The sequence below is a fragment of the Poeciliopsis prolifica genome, unplaced genomic scaffold, assembly GCF_027474105.1.
Source record: "Poeciliopsis prolifica strain line A6 unplaced genomic scaffold, Auburn_PproV2 SCAFFOLD013, whole genome shotgun sequence".
NCBI classification, from domain to species: Eukaryota; Metazoa; Chordata; class Actinopteri; order Cyprinodontiformes; family Poeciliidae; genus Poeciliopsis; species Poeciliopsis prolifica.
In genome coordinates, this window is record NW_026562388.1 from 7,977,890 (window position 1) to 8,001,009 (window position 23,120).

The following is a 23,120-nucleotide window of genomic DNA, read 5'->3' on the forward strand; positions in this document are numbered from 1 at the left end:
ATTTTGAGTCTTATTTTTAGCAAGTACATCCTAGTTTTGCTCAAAAATAAAGGTGCTTATCAACTCCTCGACAAAACATTTTATTCCACATTCAAATTGCAGACAGGTGGTGCAACTAATATATGAAAGCTTTTTTTTTTCTTTTGTCTGTGCATAAATATTTGAAATACTTTTTTGTACTTGGAGTACAAATGTAATCCAAACTGTAAGATGAGTACTAAGTAATACATGACATTGATTCAGAAGAAACCAGAAAAACCTAGCGTATAGGAAGTTCCTAAAGCCCCCAAAAAGATAACAAAAACCAGTTTACACAACATATTAGAATCCTATTGAAATGTTTCTATGCTTCATTGGAGGAAATGAAACTCAGAGACAAATGACAATACATCTACACTTCAAAAATATTATGCGATAAACGTGTTTCAGGATACAAAATCATGGGGAAGACTGCTGACAGTTGTCCAGCAGACAGTCACTGACACCTACCACAAGGACGGTAAGCCACAGGTCATGCTAAACGAGCGACTGTTCACAGAGTGCTGTAAGCAAGCAACATGGATATCTGGATTGGAACTGGGTTTCAAGAGTCACCTCATCGGCTTAACTAGGACATGGGCTATGACTACTTTTCTTGGGTTTGGCTATTCATAAATCAAAGGCAAAGAAAGAAATGTCTTAGCAGACCTCTGTGTCCTAGAGGTCCCAGTTTCTGTTTTCAGATTAAGGTAAACTTTGCTTTTCATTTGGAAATCAAAGTCCCATAATCTGTAGATAGAGGACAGATGCACAGAATCCCAGTTGAGGTTGAATATGAAGTTTCTACAGTCAGTCATGATCGAGGAAGTCTTGTTATCTGCTGGTGTTGGTCCACGGTCTTTTATGAACTTGTCCTCACTGCAGAAGCTACTTATATCTGGCTTAGTGACCATTCTATCACTGTGTTTGACCCATCTAACCTCGACCTCATCATGAATGTATAGGTATTTGTCAAGTTCAGGAAGATCAGAGGTAAATTACACAACACAGCACAAAGCTGAGGGCCACAATCTATTGCTTCCTGATCACACAGGAGGGGTCATTACGAGAACCACAACCTGGTCGCTCCGCCGTGCCACGCTGTATCGATAGAAACAGAATACAAATGTCATGTAACTTTACAAGTGCAGCATGTAAAGTGACAACATACAGGTTCACACAAACATTTAATAACCAAAAAATAAGAAATGAAAGACTGTGCAGTAAGGGCAAATTTCAATAATGTGAAAATGAAGTTGCACAAAAATGCTCCAACTGTGCTTCTATCTTTGTGCATAATTATCAAAGTTAATTTTCAAACATTCTACACATGAAGAATTTTTTTAACATTTGATTTTCACTTTTTAATTGCGATCCAGATAGAAGCGAATAATTATTTTTAATAATGACCGACAAAATAAATGACCTTTTCAATGGCTTTCTAATCTTCAGAGATACACCAGGGCACTCAGACTTAACAAAACAAATAACTTTGAATGGAGATGCCTTTCTTTTTTTTTTCTACAACAGTCATACATAATCAGTTCAAACATCGCATCTTTAACTTATTTTGAAAATCTGAAAGGGCATCTTTCAACTTACATCGCCCACTTGTAAATAATTAATCATCAGTACTCTTGCAAATTAAAGTCAAACTGTTTTGAGGTATACTAATGTTTCAGATGAATTTGCCATGCTTTGTTTTTATTACTGTTTATAATTTCCTAGTTTTTGAATTTAATCAATATCTTTTGCATCAGGTACAATGAGCACTGGTGAAGATTAACTTTTTGGACTTTAGTTCAGAGGTAACCTATTTTCAGACAACTTTTGTTAAACAAGTTGCATGATTAACATGAGTTTTTAGTGCAGCAGTGCAGACACATGCTCACACGCACACAGTCTCTGTGTAAACCACTGTGCATCTGCTCTAGAGGAACATCCTGCCTAACGCAGACTTGCATGTTTGCAAGCTCGTCTGTCACATCCAAACCCCATGTCTGAACCACAGGAAATACGTATGCGCACAAACATAGACACAAACACATGCAAGCTGAGCGCACACACACAGGTAATAAAACACAATGAGGAGCAAACCAGGTGACTAGAACCAGCTATGTTCAGATAAAACCCGAAGCAATGTAGAGAAGGAGAAAATTTAGAGTTACATCTCAATGAGAGCAACAGATTGGCGACATGAAAGCAAAACATCTTATGAACCCTCACAACTTTAAAGATCCTGATAATGCATCACACTTGTGGAGAAGCTGTCTCATTTATCCTGGACTGAGATATGTGAGCTGGTTGAGCGTTGGGGCGTTTGGGGTGCTTGGGGTAACTGAGGTCTTGGGTTTACGGGTGCTTTTATGTGAGGTTGCTGCACTTAACCTTCCAGCTGCTCTGTTGCAATGATGTGGTGCCTCTGTGCACCTCAAAGCAGAATGTAAATTTACCACTCTGGTGAAGTCAAGTGGTTCACAAAACACACAAGCACAACGTGATAAGCACTGAAAACCAAAACATAATAAAACTGGAATGTGATTAGCTCAATGTTTTGATTGCATCGGGGGATCCTCTTCCTTTTTGATTTTCAAAGTAAAGGCACTTGATGCACCTTGAACAATGTGTGACTGGAAACAAAACTGTTTCTGAAAACAAAAAGCTATTTTTTAGGTGCATTCCAGATTGTAAAGATATCCAAACAACCAGGTAAAATTTTACAAACATTCCCCAATCAAAACAAGCAATAAGCCAGAAAATGTGAATCATATTAATATTGGTTTTTTGTGTGCAAAATGTAAACACATACATCATTTGTTATTGTGATGCAGTTTCTACTACATATACATACATTGTTTCCAAACTATTTTCTGGAGATATATCATAAAAAATTCTAAATTTGCTTGGTCTCTGACAAAACCTTCAGTGAAACAAAACCATTTAAATTTTACATAAGAAAGTTTCACAGAAATTTTTAAAATTTATTTTGGTATGTAAAGTGTATTTGTTATCTCAGAAATCTTTGCTTCCAAAATAAAATTTTCATTAAAATAGAAACAACACATAATGCAGTACTGCCCTGGAGTTTGTAGGATATCTTTCTGGAAGTGACTAACCTGTATATTTTGGGAGAGCATCCATACACTGGATAATTTCAAATAAAGTTACCATAAGCCTCAGAAAATATCTTGTAAATTCTTAAAAAAATACATTTTCTGTCAAGAGAAAGATTTTAAAAAATAAACATTTTTTTAATGTTTGTTTATTAACATTAAAATTAAGTTTACATGTTACGTTGCAATGAACGTAACATGTAAACTTAATGGAAATAAGGTGTTGGCTTCTGGGAAATATCCTTCAGGATCAAGGAGATCTGTAATTCTGGCACAGATTTTAGAAAGAAAAGGATGAATATATTTCAGAACTTCCTGGTAAATTCTGCAGAGTAACCTTTAACTTCTGGCTACTTTTTCTTTTTGAATACTTTGCAATTTCTGTACAGGGATTATATTAAAGTAATATGTATGTGACATGAAGCTAATATTTTTTCACTTTCCTAAAATAATGGTCCAAGTCATTTTCCCCCTAAAACATAGAGATGGTAATTTTTTTATTTCAATTATATTTGTTTTGCTAAACTTACTTTAGCAAAAATTAATTGGACCATCAGGTGATGAATTTGGGTTTGAAAAAATAACCTATTAGTTTAGGATGCAAACAATGTAAAACTGTTTCTAATTAGCATGAATTCTGTACAATAATTTGTAGGTTCCTGAAAGTTATCTTCTGGGAAATAACTTGAAAATTCCTTCAAAGTAGCCTCATAGTAACCTCTGTGTTAAATTTTGGAAGGTAGAATATAAATTCCTGACACTAATTTGGAAATTCAGGAAAGTAACCCGAAAGCTCAAAGTTACCTCTCTATTTTGGATACAAGTCAGAAAAATAACTTCTAACACGCACGTTCTGGATGAGGATAGACTATAATATGTAATGTTTCCAGCACTTAATTATTTTTAAAGACCTCAGAAATGAAACCTTAACCACATAGAGCTAACACAATGTGACAAAATATATTTATCTTGAACTGTGTTTTATTAAATAAACAGGAGAGAGAGTTTGACAGGCAGTAATGGCCCAATTAGTCTGCTCAGCTGATGCCAGCAGCTGTTTGAGGGGTTTATAATTAACCTGCTGTAAAGAAAAGCTGGATGCTGCATCTTTGTGTTGGCACGGTTTCTGAATAACAGGAAGCGTTGGGGTGAAGGGGGTCGGATGGAGAGTTTACTACCTGTAAACATTTCTCTCTGATGGAGACGAAGCAGGTGCCAAAACTACAAAACCACCTGAAATGAGCCAGTCATTCTTCAACCGCTGCAGTCATGGTGGTGTGCACTCAGTCACAAGCTTCAATTTTGTCTGTCTGAGTGAATATTGCTATGGACGTCTACAAATTTCAGAAATTCCCACAATATTCACACAACAGTAACAAAACTTCTCCTTTTTGTCCCGTTTCCATGTCACACCACTCAGGATCTCTGGGATTCTGCCTGCGTGTGAATGTGTGTGTGTGTGTGTGATGGTGTGTGGTAACGAGGGGCCCACGCTCCCCTCCTTTCAGTGTGGTTACCACAGTCTCCATGTCTGCTGGAGCCAATAAATAAATAATGGGCCCGGTGATCACTTCCAACGGTGATACTGCATGCTAAAAACCACTGCATCTGGGAGTGTCTCACTGACAATAAAAACACAAACCAAAGCGCACATGCAGACACACAGATTGTTGCCGAGTTGGTAACAGTGCACACAGCTGCTGTTTACTTGCGAACTCTTTAGACTGTTTTAAAATAATTTTATTCACAGCGTGAAGGAGGATGTTTCCAAATCATCTCGTGCAAAACTTCCCCTTAGCCATGAAAGCCTCAGAAATTTCCAGCAAACATCTCTTATGACATCATATCACAGCAAATGATGAGTGTTTGAGAATCCGGTAATGGAAATGAACACAATAAATTTACTCGGACTGAATTAGATGAATCCCCCCAGTATGAGGTGTGAATGAGGAGTCAGGACTGCACACAGTCTAAGGAAAAAGGCTCCCATGGCCGTATGCTGGAGGCAGGCAGGACCCTGGTGTTTGATGCAATGACGGCCACTTCATTATAAAAACCTCCTCAAGTCCCACGCTGCATTCCACGTTTATGGGGAACATATGGGGAAGCCTGCAATTTTTAGACCACAAAATAAGCCCCTTTGCAGCTGGACGCACGACCGCACTGGGTCCTTTTTGCTTCTCGAGCCACGCCCGAAAGGCGTAGGACCACTGACAGTGATTAAACCACCACAGTTTTCTCAGCAAAACAGGAGTTATATTAAGCTTAAATACAGGGGCTTGATAAACAAGGCCTGGGCAGGGGAAAGAAAAAAAAAAGGATTTAGTGAAAAGACGGCCACAATGATCTTCAGACTATTTTCCCCTCACGGTCATGGGCAGTGCAAAGCAATGAGATACATTTCAAAACATGAAGCAGATGTTTACCTAGACAAAAGAGGGAAAACACACTGAGTAAAAGGCCTTGACTCCAGCGCCTTCTTCAAATATCAAGTTTGGACTAAACAGCAACATAGCCAATTCTTGCACAATATTGTGGGACAGTGCTATATTTATTTAGCTTTTCCTCTATTCTTTGTTGAGTATCCAGATATGTCTTTGTTTCCACAGGGGAACAAATAAATGAAAACTGACAATAAGACTAAAGATTCATGCCTTAGAAAACAGCTAAAAGAGAAAGATATTTACCACGTCTAGTCGCTCTACACTGTTTAAATTCCAGTTTTTTTTTAGACTTTTAAAATTTTGACCACAAGAAATTATTTCCAAACTTTTCCTATCTTTAATGTGACACAATTCCCTCATAAGTCAAATACATAAATACATTTCAGTAACCAAATACCTGATAGTTTAATTTTCCAAATGGTTATTAAGCATCAAAAGTATCACTTTGAAAAGCTATTAGTTGATAGAGTGGGCCAAAAAAATAACCCAAGTATTATATAAGAACAATAATATGTGCTATGGTGCATTTAATACATTATCAGTAATTGAAGGAAAACTAAATGGATAACCCCCTCCCCTCCCCCCAAAAAATAAATAAATAAATAAAAGCCCAAACAATTAGATCAAAACAGAGAGAATTTGATCAGGGATAGTGGGGTTATTTGGGTTCATGCGATGACATTCTGCTGCGTTTTTCATATGTCTGTATTAACAAGTAGGGTTGCAGGACTTTTTGTCAAGAAAGCCTTCAAATCTTCCAGGAAAACAGTCAGAAGCAAATGTGGGAACTTTTGAGTTATGATTCTAAAAGCTTTGTAGATAAAACACTAACCAAAAAAAGCCCCTCATTCCCACTGTGAAACACGGTGGTGGCACCCTCAGGCTCCGCGGCCACATTTCTTCGGATTGAACTGGGGTTTTTATCAAGATGTTTGAAAGCATGACCACCAAATTAAAGTCAGTTTTGACCCAAATCTTTCAGCAGTAAGGAAGCTGAATATGAAGAAGGATTTGCTTTTCAGCATTCAGAAATACAACGTACAAGCTTTGGGATGGCTCAAGAAACAAACCTGACAAAATCTGAGCAGTTATTTAAAGGGGATGGCCGAGGACAAAGAAAACCAAAAGTTGAAGCAAGATGTGCTTTAGTCCTCCCACAGTTTGGAGGGGTCACACTGACCCCATGTGCGCTTTTTCCGAGTTTTTTGTTTGTGTGTTTTCAGAAATTGACGGTCGGATGGGACAACCCTCTGCATCTCCACTGTCCAACTAAGATATTTTCCGCTCTCCTCCTGAGCTTTGCGCTAAGACCGCAGGAGGGCTAATGAAGTTTAATTTTAAGGATGTGGTTTTGTGCATTTTTTTAGTTTCTTCTTTACATTTTTTATGCCTGTTTTTCACTCTAATAATACAGGACATGTCACACAAAAGGAAGAAATCTGGAATGTTCCCAGAACGAGAATACTTTTGAGAGAAACTTTAGTTGAAAACAAAAACTAAATAGCCTGTCTTAGCTGTACAAATTCATAAAAACAACATGCTGGCTTCTCTTGAGCATTTTCTTCATAGTATTTTTGGTCGTAAAACAAACTTTGCATAAGGTTTTTAAAGACTTCCTGAGGTTAACATCCCTGACTCTGGCCTCCCGAGGAGCTCCGTCTGCCCTCTGTTTCTCCGAGCTGTAATCTGTCCCCAGGCTGGCAGGCCATGGGACGAGGCCATGTCAAGAGGCAGCGGAGGTGTTAGAAAAGGAAGCCTCGCTATGTGTGAGGTTAAGTCAGAGGCCCGTAGCGGCCTCGTGGACGGACTGATAAAAGCCCTGGGGCCGCGGCTGTGGCCTCAGCGTTCGGCCACACTCGCTGACGCGCCGTGTCATTTAGCCCGCGTTGCCGCCTAACTCAACGGCAACTGCTCATTTACAGGGCAGTGCGGGCTACCAGGAAGAAGAGCGAGCTCTCGCCTCTTTCTCTCTCGTTCTCCAACACACACATGGATTTACACATGGCATTCATATACACACAAACAAAGCTTCTGTCCAACAATTAGCAGCGTGCAATGCGGACCGACGTCCATACACAATGGCAGGTGGAAACAGAACCGAAAAACCTATGTATCTGCACACATACAGGTTTCTAGGGAAAGCACTGGGTCACATGAGTGACCAGACGGTGGTTTGGGTCTGTTGTCCCACAGCCAGACGTGGTCACTGTGTCACTAAGAGACAGGAGAAAGGAGAAGGGAAGTGTGGAGACCACAGGTCTGCAAATGCCAGTGATTTGAGAGCTCTCACACTAACAGACAGGAACCCAGACACGCACACACGTACATATGTGTAGTTTAGGAGGACAGTCAGCTTCACACAGCAAAATGAAAGTAACTCTGGCAGCACGTTTGCCGCCCCGCACATCCATAATTTCTGTGTAAATGTTGAGCAATCGGACTGTTACCAAATAACTCGTGAGGAAATCCTGAAGTAAATGATTTTTTTTCTTTAATGGCTTAATAGTGGAATACTGCAAGTCAAACCTCTAGAAGAGTTTTCATTTTGCTACTGCAAAACAAGGCAAAGTGAAGAAGCTCTAAAAGAATTTAAAACGCATAAGGACACTGCAAAGTTAATCACACCTCTTGGAGCCTTTCTTTATTTCACTAACTTCAATGTTTTTGATGCAACTATCCCTCATCCACACATGAATCTGATATCCCTAAATAAAATCAGCACAAACTGCATTCAGACATCAAGCACCAAAGATCCACAGCTCAGGAGGAAGAGGACAATAATTATCCTCACACTCCAAAAATCCAGACTTTATTGTAAATCGCAAGAAAAACTAAATTGTTGCGAGAAAAAAAATCCAACAAATGACATAATTTAATGTTTTATGGAGGGTTTAGGAGAAGCAAACCTCTGGTAAAAACGCTCTGGTCAGATAAGACTTCAAACATTTTGTTTTACATGGAATTTGCAATGAAAATCATAACCCTAAACTTAGATGCTTTTTTTCAGCAGGTGCAAATAATGAATCCAGTCATGGTGAATGCAAAGAGATATGTGAGGTAAGTACATGAAATTAACCTTCGACTGTAAGCAAAAGTCGGTTCTTCTTAATATAAACACATAACGTATCACAGATTCCTTGTAATAAAAAATTATTTTAAAAAAATCAGTACACTATTTTCTTTCTGTGTCAGAGTTATGCAATTATTTGTGTTCATTTATCACAACATTGTCCAACAAAATATTTCCAAAGGGATCATTCCCAGAGTGATGCCTGTTTGGTTGGATTGTTCCGTCTCTTTTCATTAGATTAGGAGTTTCATTTGCTTTTACGTTACCTTCTTGCTAAATTAGCAAAGCTGCAACTGAACGGATGAGCTAATGATAATTGCCACATGAACTCAGACAAAATGTGTTCAGGGAGAAATTCTGCATGAAGTTGCAAAACGAAACTTCCCCAATCTCTGTCTAGGGTGAGCCCCCTGCTCACCACAATATTTTAATTGCGCATTTAAACTATTAACAGAGACAGTGGAGCCGTCTGCTCCCAACCATCCCCAGTCTCTACACCCTGAAATGCATCTCACATAATTTGGTTGATTTAAGTTGACTTTTTTTCCAGTGCATCTTGGGAAACTTTGGTCGTCACTGGCATGAGAATAATAATGATTGTAAAAGAAGTAATGATGATGTTTGTATCTCAGCTGCAGACAGGCTGGCAGATCAAATCCTCAGTGAAGCACTTTTCCATTCTTAAATTCTATTTTGGAAAATGAAAAGTGTGGAAACCACAATCAGGTTAACTCACTTTGTACTTTCATTCGGTGCGAGACGCTACAGCAGGAGGCCACAAATACTTGCAAAAGGAAGTTTAAAAAAAAAGGCACTTACTTTTTTTAAAACAAATCCATGTGAACTTTGCATTAACTGGGTTTATGCTGACATATAAGAGTCAATCAAGGCAAAATAGCTATAAACAAATGAAAAAGAGAAAATTGGAAGGTAACTGTTCAGAGAAAGGGGGAAAGACCCAGGCACAGGCAGAGCTGCTTCTGATGAGACTAAGATTATGATACTATCAAGTGGTAAGTGAGGGTGGAGGTTTTGCGGGCCCAAAACCACCGGTTCTTACTAACACAGATGTGCAGTGAGTCAGACAAACATAAAACTAGCACAGGACATGCGTACACTGTCAACAGCAACAAGTTCAGAGTAGTTCAGATAAGTCTCAGAAAGCTGCTTCTTTCAATGTCATGCCTCTCATCTCTGCTGTGTTGAGCTTATAACATTTTATTGCTTCACTGGTTCATCTACAATTACTTTAGAGCCTTGGACGTTCAACAGCGGCGAAGGCCCCGGTGTGGTTTAAGCTCAAAGGAAAATAAAATGTTTCCAAAACTTCGGATGACCAACGAAAAGTGAGAGTAAGTACTGGAAGTCTGCGAAGCGTGGAAAGTACAGGACGAAACAGAAAATAAAAAAAAAATTTAAAAAAAACTGAAAAAAAGCTAAAAGACAGCAGGAGAAGAAGAAGAAGAAGGGAGGGAGAAGTTGGGAGGGAGAGGCCCTGTGACCTCATGTGACATGTGACGTGGGCTCCACCACTCACGGAGGGGAGTGTGTCTGTCTCTCTGTGTGGAGGATGGCGAGGAGGATGCAGAGAGACTGTGGCTTGTAGCATTTTACTAGCACTGAAGCTCCAGTCAGGCCACCGCCGCCGAGGAAGAGAAAGAAAAGTGGCAGACCACGCTGTCAGACAAGCGGGTTAACCTCGGAGTGTCGGCCTGCTGAGTGACAGACCACCAAGCCGGGCTCTGTTACGTGGGCCCCCGCCTTCTCTCATCTCCAGCCCTGGTGAGTCCACCTCCCACACCTGGACACCTGAGAACTCCGGCACCGCCAGTGCCATTCAGATTCAGTGCCGCTTCTTTCTCTTGCATTTCTCGCTCAAACACGTTCTGGTGCTGCTACTTGCACATGCTGCTGCTCTCTCTGCAAGCTTGTGGCTTGGGATTCCTGTGGTAGTCAGAAAACCCAAAGATTCTTGGTTGCAAACAGAGCTCCAGGAGTTCTTGCCCTCTCAGGCTCGCCTTCCTTCCCGTGCTCGTCTGTTTCACTCTGTGTTTTAATTCGGCTTTTGTCCTCTCTTTCCAAAGGTTGGTGGAGACAGGAGACACTGTCCTCCTGTCATGGCATCCAACAGCATCTTTGACTCCTTCTCCAACTACAGCAGCAGCCTACTTAGAGGTGAGCCCCTAGCCCACCCTCACTTCTAACCCACGCTCTACTTGTTTAGACAGTTGATCCATGTCCTTGTTCTTTTATTTCTCATACTCCTCTAATGTGCTGAGACAGATTATACAAAAAAAAAGAGGATCTGGTTTGCACTTGACTGATACGGTTCCATAAAGGCCTCTCAGCTTCTGTGTTTTCTGTAGGCTTGATCGAGTAGCTCCATAATGGGATTCTCACCACAGACATTCATTATCAAGTGAAACTCTCTGCGAGAATACGATCTCAGAGGCTCCATGTGACTGACTGCTTTACTGGAACACGGCAATGCAATGAAAGAGCAAGTAGGGAAAGGAAAGAAAAAGAAAAACATATTAGTGCCTTACTTCCAGGAGGTACTTTTGGTCTTTGCGGTGAGGTGAGTGCACTTGGCTGTCTTTAATGAAGAAACCATTTGTTACCATGGCATTTGCAATCAGACAGCTTTTGCTCGCAAACAGCATTGAGAAGAAGAGGGGAAAGATGGCCAGGCTGTGCCAAATGTCAAGAAAAACAAATGCTGGGCATTGTTGACACTTCAGTTGTTAATCTATGCTGGAGGCTTCAGTCACTTTCAGCCACAGAAAGACAGCGGAGGATGAAAAAAAAGCTCCTTTCCCAATTAAGGCCTTGTAGCAGTGTTAATTAGAGACAGCCACAGGAGAAGCACTACCACTTCATAATTGTTTGCAGAGTTTATCTTAAAAATCTCCGGAGCCTCACACTTACACGCAGTCAGACTCCCCATCTGTGCCTCACGTGAGAATATCTCTCTGATATCCTCTCAGTGACAGCAGATGATATTCCACAGTTCTCGTAGCTTCTGAAGGCATTTAGAGTTTCCTCATGACACGGCTCCAAGTCACCCCCCTTCTACCACCCGTCCTCTACTCCTTTATAACTGCTGGATCTGTGCCCTTCTTCATCAGATCAGCGCACCACCAATGTCAGGTTTCGTGGGCGCTGTCTATCATGCTTTTGTTCGCGGGGATCTGATTTTGATTTCGAGATGTGAGGCAGGATTGGAGACAGCGGGTCAAAAAGGGAAACAAGAGCCAAACAGCAACCAAAATCAATAGCGAATGTGAAATTTTATTTTAAAATCCATGCAGCCAGGGGACTGAAACTGAACTCAAAAAGGCCAAAAAGATGTTAAATCATCCACTTCAGTCTGAGAGCATTTAAATTGGGGCTACCACACACAAGCAAAACAACTCAGAATGGTGCGTCACACATGCAAAGGAATTAGACCTTTTTAGGTTCAAACTGAAGCGGATAGAAGCAGCATTAGAAAAAAAAAATCAAGCTCATGGAAACGTTGTTTTCAGCTCTTCAGAAGTCAGGAAGCACAAACCAAGAACAACATCAAATTCATGTGTGCAAATACAGACTCTGAAAATCATCTTGATCTTTTCTGTATTCATGTAGCGGTATCTTTCAAATTTCAAAAAAGCCGCCCCAAAAAAAGAAGAAAGAAAAAAATAATCTAAAAAGAAAAATTAAGCATCAATTTTATCAGCACAAAAACAACGATCACTGTTCCAGTGTTATTTTGGTAATTCTTTTATATATCACAACCTGTTTCACAGTGCACACATCTAAGTGTGTGATGTGCAACATCAGATGCACTTCGCGTGAGAAGCTAGAGGACGCTTCACCTCAGAAACCTCAGTCCTCTGCTGAAAGCTCAGGGAGACACACACATCTACACACAAATAAAAATACACAACACACACATGCATACACACAAGGGAACAGACAGTGCTTTTCTCGTGCTGTTTAACTCTGTTGAGCGCAAGAAAAAGTTAAAAGTCTGACAGTGCGTTGCGATAAACAGAAGGAGACATACATACTTGTGCCTCACAGAGGTGTTAATCTGATGCAGACTCATGGAGCTGCTGCACTTCACTGATAACAACCACAATGAGGCTACACCTGCTAACCCTCTCACAATTCAAGCAGAGCAACGTTTCTGGAAAGAAATTAAATAAATAAAGACGCAGGCTCCATAGAAAGAAAAATGAGTCGTAACATTTATAGTTGTGGTTAAGTTTGGGAGTATTTACATCAGGTGGAAAACCTGGTTTGTTAGCAGCAGAGATTGGGCCTCTGTGGAGGGTCATATCCTTGGCTCGGTTTCTGTCACCTCATTTCCATCTGCTTGGAAGGGCCGCTGTGTTCCCCCTGCAGGCTGTTTTTATTCATGGTACGCGCTCTGGAGCCAGCTTCCTTTTGTGGCAGACTAAAAAAAGGTCTCGAGTTTATTAGAGTAGAAGGATTTTTATGTGTTTGGCTTATTGTGCTGAATGAATGGAAGTGAGAATTTCAGTGAGAGAAATCCTCAGCACAGTAGCAGGGAGGTTATTTTTAAAGATTTTGCTCCACAAATGCAGAGAAGGCAGCATATCATCCTAACCAGAGAGAATCTCTCTCACCAGAGATAAAAGATTCAAACGGTTTATTTAAGCGACTTACTTAAATAATAATAAAAAAAAAGGTCCCTGCACAGTAGCTCCATCAAAAGAGATGCCTTAAAATTTGCGAGATCACATGCCTTGCTTCTGCTGAATTTATTACCAAGTCATATGGAGAAGATTTTGTTCTTTTCTGTTGAATTAACATGCCTGATTGGAGTCCATTCAAAGCCCTGCTGAGTAAGCGGCCCGAATATGAAAAGACTGGCGTAGCAGGCTGAAAGCTGTAACCAGATATAAAGAGTTTCAATATTTTAAAGCGAAAGCAAATAATAGAAAACTCATGACGACCACAGAGAAGCGAAACCCTGTCTCCAATTTAGCAGAATATAATATGTATTTATAAAACTCTGAAGGCATATGGGACAGAAAGAAGGTTCTGGACTTGATTAGGGCTGTAAACGTATTTCTGGGTACTTATTTACTTTCCAGTCCGTCTCGCTGCTTCCACCTCCTGTCAACACAACTTTATAGGAAACACTTTTAGGGGTTTGTAAGTGTGATGGCTTCGAGGTAGAGGGGTGTACTGATTATGTGGTCGACTGATCCCAAAGCCTGGCCCGATCCCCCCTGATTTTGGCTCAAAGCGTCGAGCTCCATCCTGTGCTGGTCAAGGTTAGAGTGTTGTTCTAAATATAATTTTCTGGTGGTCGGCGAGCGATCACACTGCCCAAATTTTTCTGCTGCCGATCTGATAGAATGAATTGGCTTCATACGGTTTCTTTTGATGAAAAGACTTGCTCTGAAAGGTTGAGTTGCTTATTTCAACAAGCGCACACCTTAGTGGAGATGTTGGGGGGGATAAACCTGCTGCGATGTACAGTGGAGCTGCAATGTGAAGCTAATGTCGGGCACATCATCTGGGGTGAAGACTTATTAAGCGCTCACCTGGTGTGGTCACATTGGACTGGAAGTCCACATTAATAAACAAAAATAACTTATTTTTCTTCAGAAAAGCATAGAATGGTGAAAAAATAATCTGGACCTGCTTCTTTAAGTTTCAGGAAATTTTCTTTTGGAGGAAAAGGCAAATGCAAAAGTATTCACACCCCTTGAACTATCTCCACAAACATTCACACATTTTATTCACGTTTTAAGTCAAAGTATTAAATATATAAGCATCAAATCTTGGAGTCTGCCCACATTGTTTCCATTGGGAAAAACAGTGGTGGAAGTATTATGAGGTTTTCTTCCTCAGAGTTGATGTGAGGCCTGATAGATTCATAGGTGCATTCACACCAGTCCTCTTCAGTCTGCTTTGATCAAACTGTAGTAAGTTTGCATAGAAAGTTGGTTTGGGGAGGTGTGAAACTACAATGAGACTCTGACAGACCACTCCAAAAGCAGGAAGTGAACAACAGCACAAGGCATTCTGGGTAAATACAACCAAAACCAATATGCAATGCGAGTAACACTCTAGAGGAAAATAGCATGTGGTCTTTCACCAATGACAAAAAGTGAAATCTTACCACCTCTAAAGTCTGACGCCACTCCATTTTTATATACATTTGTGCAGAAGGAAGTTTCATTATGTTTCCTTCAGTAGATCTCGGCATAGCGCCACCACAGACGATTGGGATGTTGGGAGAACATGTTTTTCAAAGTGTTTGGTTAGTTTGACATGATGGAGTGTGAAAGCAAAACAGCTGAAAATCTAACAAATGTTGTGATTTCGGTTCCTAATCAAACCAAGTCTACTGGACTATCAGATGCAAAAGCAAGCTAAGTGTAAGAAAATCCTAGCATAAAACCTGGGACTGATGTCTTCCTTAAACAAAAACCTTAATGAAGTATGAATAATTTTACAAGACACTGTATAGCTAAATGAGATTAAAAAAAATTTAAAAAAAAAAACATTGCAAAAAATATTTGTGCCTGAGCTTCGCACATTACCCGATTGGGTTTTATACCAAAAACTAACTTAAGTACATTTGGTTTCCATCAAAGATGACTAATTTCAAGTGAAGCCACTATCTTGATTTCCTAATTTTTTTTTTTTTTCATTTTGTTTCAAACCTACGCCCTAAACCACAGGACGGTCTCCGGGCCTATAAAGTGGTAAAGCCAGGGCCGTAGCAAAAACACAAGCATCACTGTGAGATAATTTATGCATCGACCTAAAATTATGTTGCAACCAAATTCAATACGCTGGCAATTTCCAGCAGAGATGATAAGTCAAACAATTTAAAGGTTCATCACAGGTTTGCTTTGTTTTTTCGGGGGGTGACTCAGAAGAAGAAAGAAAAGTTTTGTTTAGACCCCTCCCTGCATTGTTAACATGAATTCTGCTGCTGCAAGAAGGTGGAAAATCAAAACATGACCAAGAGCGACCTCGACTGCTTTGCACTTTAGTTTTTTACATTACAGCTGCATCCTAACCCACAAATTACTTTAATGGGCAGGCATGGGCCTGGTCCTCAGCACAGAAATTGACTTCAACTTATGGAGATCCCACATGTTCTGAAACATAGCAGACAGCAACATCATTTATGTCTGACTGTAGACAAGGATAGTGGGAATTTATCATGTGTGAAAATTGAGCTGAGCTCTGAAGACACCATCAAAGAATTTTAAAAATCATGTTTTTCACATCCTTTCGCAGTGAATCTTCACTTCATTATGACTAACTTTAATCATGCTCAAAACATCCTTATAGCCAATCCTTCTTCCCATAAGCAATAAAGAAAGAACCTAATTACGGAGGAGGAAAAATGCAGATAATGATAGGATGCGAGGCTCTGCAGGATACAAGATGTTCTCTGATTCTGCATTTTCCCAGAATTTTTTCCTCAACTTGTTTACATACATTGTTGACACTCCAATAAAACATGTTTTTGTTTTGTTTTTTTGGGTAGGGGTGGCGTTCTCCTGTCTCTTCAAACATAATTTTCACTGCAAAGAATCAATTTTTTTAAATTATTATTTTTTCTTGCGGAGCTAGCATTGCAAAAACGGGATTTCAGTTCTCAGTTCAACTACTCATCAGGGGGAACAAAGAGCTCCTAACTGCGTCAGTAATGGGCCACCTAATTGTTCCTTTCTTTTTGGCAAATTTGATCATTCTCATTTATGTTACGTCTGAAAGAAAATCGCAGAGTTAGTCTGAGGTGGTGGAAAGTGTTGAAGTTACAGCTGAAAGACAGCTTTGTATTGCTTTCAGTTTGCTGAGTTTGCTGATCCAAACAGGTGGAAAATCAGCCCTGTTTGATGCATGTGATCAACATTTTCCAGCACAAGCAGAAACTGAAGAGCGAAAATGACGGTTAGCCTTAATATATAGGGCTACGTGTCAAAGTATGTTTTGTGGCCAGATGCAGCATCTTAAATGCACCACTACAGGAAGTCCCATACAGCCCTTTGAATATTAAACTGTTTTAATTTAGCCACTTTAATTCAAATCTACTTCCTGTTTAAATGCTGTCTCATTTATTTTGTGTCGTACAACACAAGATGTACGACACAAACTGCGATCAGTTTGCAGACTGATCGCAGGTTTGTTATTTTTTGCCCTGAAGTAAACTTCAGAGGACTCGTATTTTCTGCACAGTGCCTCACTTCTGTATCGGCTCAGTAGGAAACACCATCCCAGGGATTCCCCCTAAGCAGAAGTGGCCCCTGCGCTCCTTCTGTATCATCTGTCTACAGCGAGGTCACTCCGTCTGCTTTTCTCACGGACGCAGCAGTCACAAGCACAGATGTACAGTTGTGTTATAAAAAAAATAAAATAAAAAAAAACACAGCCGACTGACATCACTTACCAGATCACACGCCGGTTTTGGTAGAAATTAGATGTCTGGATATTATTCATACCCTGGCAGATTTGAGAAACTAAAGTTATTTTTCATTCAGCTGCATTAATTTGAATAAGCCCACATTTATTCATTAAAATGTATTTTTGTTAGTCTGATGTCATGTTCTAAACTTAAATGTTATAATTGTATTATTAGTAAACAAAAAATCCCTATAATTCATAAGAGTCTGGCTGGACTGTTCCACTAATATTTAATAGTCAGAAGAAACATTTTGGTTAACTTAGAAGATGTTATAAACTTATAAATTGGTGCCGCCATGACTCCAACTTGGATTTAGTTTTAAACTTAAGATGACTTAAGTTTAAATTTGCAAATATAACTTGGGATTACGTGTGGGGCTATTTCTCATGATCTGTTGTTGTGGCAATTTACAACAAACTGGGATCCTGGATCAGTTTAAATGCATCAAAAACATTTAGGAGGTTATGTTGTTTTGTGATGAAGAGGAAATCCTGTTGTCATGTTTTGGTTATTTCAATAACACGACAACCCCAACCGCCCCAGTACTCCAGCAGCACCTCGGTTAACTTTATGGACTGGCCAGCTCAATCCAAGGACCTTAATCTAATAATCAAACATGGTTGTACAAACCCCAAGCAGATGTTACACACAAAAAAATGTGTGTGTTTCACTGCATTTTTTTTCTATCTCATTATGAAAGAATATTTGAGTTTATATAGATATAAAAAATTCAAACTCTTTTGGTTTTTTGAGCTGCCTCTTTTATAGAGTGCTAACAAACTTAACCAATTTTTCTTGGGAATAGGACGTGCAGTGTTCCTTGGAAATTTGTGTGCATGGAAATAAAAGCTATTATAAAAATGTTGAGTTTTATTCACCTCTTAACGCATACTACTATCATTTTGAATGCAAGACGTTTTACGGCATATGAACATAATTTAATTGCCGCATATGGGGCACATGCACACAGACAGGCGTTGGAGCCTTGCTAATGCTGAGTCAGAGAGGAGAAGTGCATGTCATCATGACGAGAATGACGTTTCTTTCAGCTCTAAGTGCCATCTGAGTTCATCTTAATAGCTGGTCCAGGTTAACATATGGCCTCCCAATGGCTTACTCCAGTAGAATTACTCACTGGGTGACTGAACAGCAGCGTCTCTAATGATCAGCTAAAATCTGTGCACTGAAATGAGCATTTCAAAGCTTTGCTGTCTTTTAAAATCTTGCTGGACTCCCTCTCTTCAGAACTGAAGCACATAAACGCTTTTATTAGCCAAGGAACATCCAGTTCTCTTATTTTCTGGAATTTGATAAAAACATTAGAAAGACAACTAGTTCTGCTAACACAGCCAACCTGGCAGAAAGTTTGTGTCACATTGACTTGAACGCAGCTTTTCCCCTTTAATCATCGTGATGACGTAAGAGGCAGACAGTGGGCCGTTCATTCATGCCGTACATGAGGTTTGATTAACCTAATCACCAGGCAGCCATACACAGAGCTACTGATTGGGTTTACAAACGCTGCTTGTCATCGTTGTGTCATTAGCTCGTCGTTAGCTGTGGCCGCCTTGACGTGGAGCGGCGACGTGCCGGGCCTAAACACAGCAATCAGGGGATTAAAGTCTGAGCCTCAATGGACGCCTCAGGCTCTGAGTCAAAAGAGGAAAATCCTGCATTGATATGTGCTCTCCACGTGGCTGCTTTGCTCCTCGTACAGAGGCAACGCCACTGCTCATTAGCTGTAAAGATGATGAGAGGAAGCATTCAGTGACTCTGGACCCGCAGGTGGTTTTCAGGATTAAAACAAATCCAAGGGGACGCAAAGGCTTCCAACTGGTTTAGCTTAATCTTGAAGTGGGAATCAAGCCCAGCTGTGACTCTCTTCTGCCACAGCTACACCGATGCCTTTTAATTCTTTTAATGAGTTTTATAATCATCAAATGATCAAACAGTACTTGAATAAGGTATGGCAATATTATGTGTCTGAGGGATTTCCAGAGCTCCTTGACTTGCAGCCACTTGAGCCACCACACCCCTGCTTCCTCGCGATGAGAAGCCCAGAGGGCCCGTCGAATACTTTCCAAGAGTTGTCTCACGTCTGCAGAGGAAAGTGGCATGGACAGTTGTCAGGAAACCGACACCGGGTTCCTGCTCCAATCTGGTCAAAGTCTGCAGTGAGTCAGAAGGAGCTCTGGAAGAGTGACCTTCTGAATGAGGTTTCTGAAGTCTGTTTGCTCAGGAATGACTGTGACAGAACCTGACAGAACCGACCCCACTGAAAGAACGCCTGAGCAGCAATGGAACAAGTTGAAAGAACATAAAAGTAGTCGAAAAGTCAAAAACCAATACATGTCGTGGTGTGGTGTGTTTTTAGATGGCTATGCTTGAATTCATGGGAGCAGAGGTATCATATAGGAACAAAAAAGAAGAAAGCAGTTTGCCCAGCTTCCATCAGACGCACTGGTTATTTTGACACTACAAAATATTCAGCTTCAAAAATGTGAATACATCGCAAAAATACAAATATTGACTTTGAAGGTGAATTTAAAATCACTGCATGCATTTAGATATATTTTTAACAAATTCAGTAAATTAAAATGAATCTCAGATTAAATATTTGTCTCATGAATTTCTTTGAGAAAAAGAAAAATGGAGCATCTCAGTCTGTACATCTTTGAAAAGTCAATCTGTTTCAAGAATCTGTTTCAGTTCAAAACGTAAAACTTTTGCTTTATATAGACATGCAGTTACATATTTTAAGCTTTTATTCCATTATTATTGATGAAAACCTAAAATCCTATTTCTTAAAAAATTCTATTAAGTTACCATCAGGCAAGTACTGCTGGCATGGCCAACGCAGTCACGAGAAAGACGTCTGAACTGACAGCTTTCCAGCAGAAAGACACTGACACCTCTGCAATTAGGGTAAGCCACAAAAAGTCTTATGCAAAAGACAGTGCTGGATGCGTACGTCAATAGAAAATTTAGGGTAAGGAAAAAGTATGATTGAAGAAAGTGCCTGGAGATGAAACAAATACCCACTAAAAAATTTTGCAAAGTACTTCAAAAGCCACCAAGCATAGAGGTACTTAGGACGTACTCAAAAACTATGGCATTCCTTGTGTTAATTCTGAACTAAACAAAACAATTTTATAAACATCTTATCTAGATTAAGAAGAAAAAGCAGTACATGGATGTAACAGTAGTGTACTACAAGGCCGAGCTAGCAGATATGGATGCTATAAGTTGAACAGATTGATTATAATGACTTGTATTCCCAATAAAATTTACAGATAAGACAAAACCAGATGATAAATCAAGCTCTAGTCTGCTGTTTCTTGGTGAAAAACACTTTTAAAGCCATTTGAACATACAATGCAGTCGCCGCTCTTCACATCATGCGTTCCAGACCTGACCATGTTCCTTCACAGTTCAAAGTAACAGCAACTAGTCTGAAAAAGTAAAAACATGTGGCTTTTGTTGCAGAGAGGAATGAACAACAGCATTCCACGAGCAGCCACATCAAAGTTCTCCCCTGCAGTGGTGCTAAATAAGGGCAGACCATCCTGTTCACCCCTACTGACATGGTCCCTGATAATTTAACATTTTAAAACTGACACTTCTTCCTCATCGGTTTCAATCAAACTTTTCAAATGTGTAGGGCTTCGATCAAGGGGGGGACAGCCACACAATATGCACAAAGAGCCATTGTCTGCTGGTGAAAATGTGGTTTACAGGCTTGGCTATAAGGGCCCAGTGGTTGCTGGAAGCCATGCGCACTTCCTAATATTCGGCTCACATGCGATTTCATTTTGAGAGAGGTCTGTGCTGTGGGGCTTTGCCTTTGTGTGAGAGGGAAGCCTCACAACTTATTTTCCGAGTTGACAGACTGCTATGCCCCTCCTCCTCCTGCTGCTGCTGCTCCCCAGCTCTCCTCACCCCCTCTTCCCTCTCTCCGGTGGCGCTACTATATTTGTGTGGGATCTCGAGCGAGGGAAGAGTAGACACAGGCTGTGTTGCCATTCAAACGTGTTCGAGCTGTCAGACTGAATGGCTTCCAGCTCCGCGATCTGTCTCCTCTCCACGTCAGAGGGAGCTGTTTGATCTGACACAGAGACTCCATTGCAGACACAGGGAAGTTCAACTGCAGGGAGGTTGGATGGCTTCAGCAGCCAGGGTAGCAGCCCAGAGAGGAAAAGGTTTGCACACACAGTCTGGTTGCAATCTTGGTGTCTGTGCTGTGTATCTATAAATGTCTCCGAGCATTACTTGTCCTTTTAGTAGGTGTGTGCGGTTACAAACTGGGCTGACATATTTTTGGGGGACTGCTGTGCAAAAGGCCGATGACGCACTAGGTAATGATTTCACTGCTTCGATGCAATGGCAGAGAGGTTACTTGCTGAGGTGGTGAGATGTGAAGCACGGCGTCGTCTTTATCACACACAACATAGTTCATGCTCAGACTCTCAGCACGTCGGTCACCTCATAGCGCAGCGCCACAGTACAACAGAACTGAGCAGTTGCTGGTGTGAGAGTGATGAAATGGCAGACGATGGTTTGATAAATATGCATCAATGGTTGAGCCACAGACCGTCACTACATCCCCTACATTTAATGTGGCCGAGACTTCAAATAAGCAAGAGGAACTCCGAAATTACACCCAATTTTCCAGGATAACTTCATTATGAGAGGATTTGGGAACATCACCTGCTTGCAGTTTGCACTAGCAGTTAAGGAGCAGAAGAGGAGTGAATTGATGTGGCTTCTGTGAAAGATTTAAAATACTGATCTGTGTGTGGCAGCTGGGCTCTGGCACCAGCGCGTGGCAGTTAAACTGTCACTGACAGGAACTGTAAATCTTTGGCAGAAGGTGAATGCATTCAGACAGTCCCACAGGTGCTGCATATACAATGTGTGCAAAAGTATTCATACCCATTGAACTTTTTCACATTTGATCCCTCTTACAAACAGTAAACCTCAATGTGTTTCATGTAGATTTCAGAGGACGGACCAACACAAACTAATGCATAATTATACAAGCTTTGCACATCTATAAACTGAAATCTATGCCCATTCTTTTACAAAATAACTCAATCTCTTCCAGATTGAATGGTCAAAGTCTGAATATATGTTTTCAGTTATTGACAAATTAAGAACTTTGACTGAACCATAAACACACCCTTATTTTTCCAGGTTTTATTCTGGTACAGCCATGAATTTAGTTAAAATTTATGTTTTTATGAACTCTGACAAGTTTTCCTGCTCCTGGGAAGACAAAAACTTCCACCCACTGTGATGCAGCAATCACTATGCGTCATAGGAAAATGTGCGGAGATTGTTTTCCTTCACACAAATTGTTTTGCATGTAGGCCAAAAAGTTGAATTTTTACCTCATCTGACCAGAACACCTTCATTCAGCATTTACTGTGTCCCAAATCATACTTTCATTTTTTTTCTCCTTAAATTGCTGCATTCTTGATACTTACTCATAAAGCCCACATTGGTGATTGACAACAGATTTTTACACCTGAGTTGAGAATCAGCAGATCCCCCAGAGGCGCTTCTCTGGTGAATGGTTTCTTTGCACCTTCTGTCATTGTAGGTTGACAGCCATGTTGTTATGGATTTGAAATAGTTGTGATGATCTATTGAATAGGAATTATGTGAGGGGTTCAACGTTTTGGTGTAATGTTACTCTATATCCTGGAAACTGCAAATGTCCACGCAGGAAGCCGTCTGCAGAAAAGTGTGGCTCTCTTTTTGCGACAGTTTCGTTTACATATACTTTAGTGGCATAACGCATATTGAAGCGGGAGGTGTGTTCCCAGGTTGTCTGTGCCATGTGTGAAAGATGAGTGTGAATCTGAGCAACCTGCAACCACGTAACTGCAGGTCGATGCTTGTTTCGGATGAAACATGAAAGAGCCTTTAAGCTTCTCCAAACCTGAGGACCTGTAGTGTTTAATGGTCTTCATGATGCTGTTTGTTCACTAATGTTATCAACAAATCTCTGAGGATTACACGGAGCA

The 23,120-nt window shown here is 40.4% G+C and overlaps 1 protein-coding gene across 2 annotated transcripts in view; it reads left to right on the forward strand.

Annotated features, from left to right (window-relative positions):
• Positions 1-10,234: 10,234 nt before the first annotated feature.
• runx3 (RUNX family transcription factor 3) overlaps positions 10,235-23,120 on the forward strand; it is a 53,177-nt gene continuing 40,291 nt past the window's right edge. Inside the window, exons 1-2 of one of the 2 annotated variants that reach the window (XM_055038249.1) lie at positions 10,235-10,427; positions 10,730-10,820. In XM_055038249.1, the coding sequence (XP_054894224.1) occupies positions 10,763-10,820 (58 nt within the window). In that variant the 5' untranslated portion in view covers positions 10,235-10,427; positions 10,730-10,762. Of the gene's footprint in view, positions 10,428-10,729; positions 10,821-21,017; positions 21,291-23,120 lie in introns of those variants that run through there. The other variant, XM_055038248.1, reaches the window with a different exon arrangement.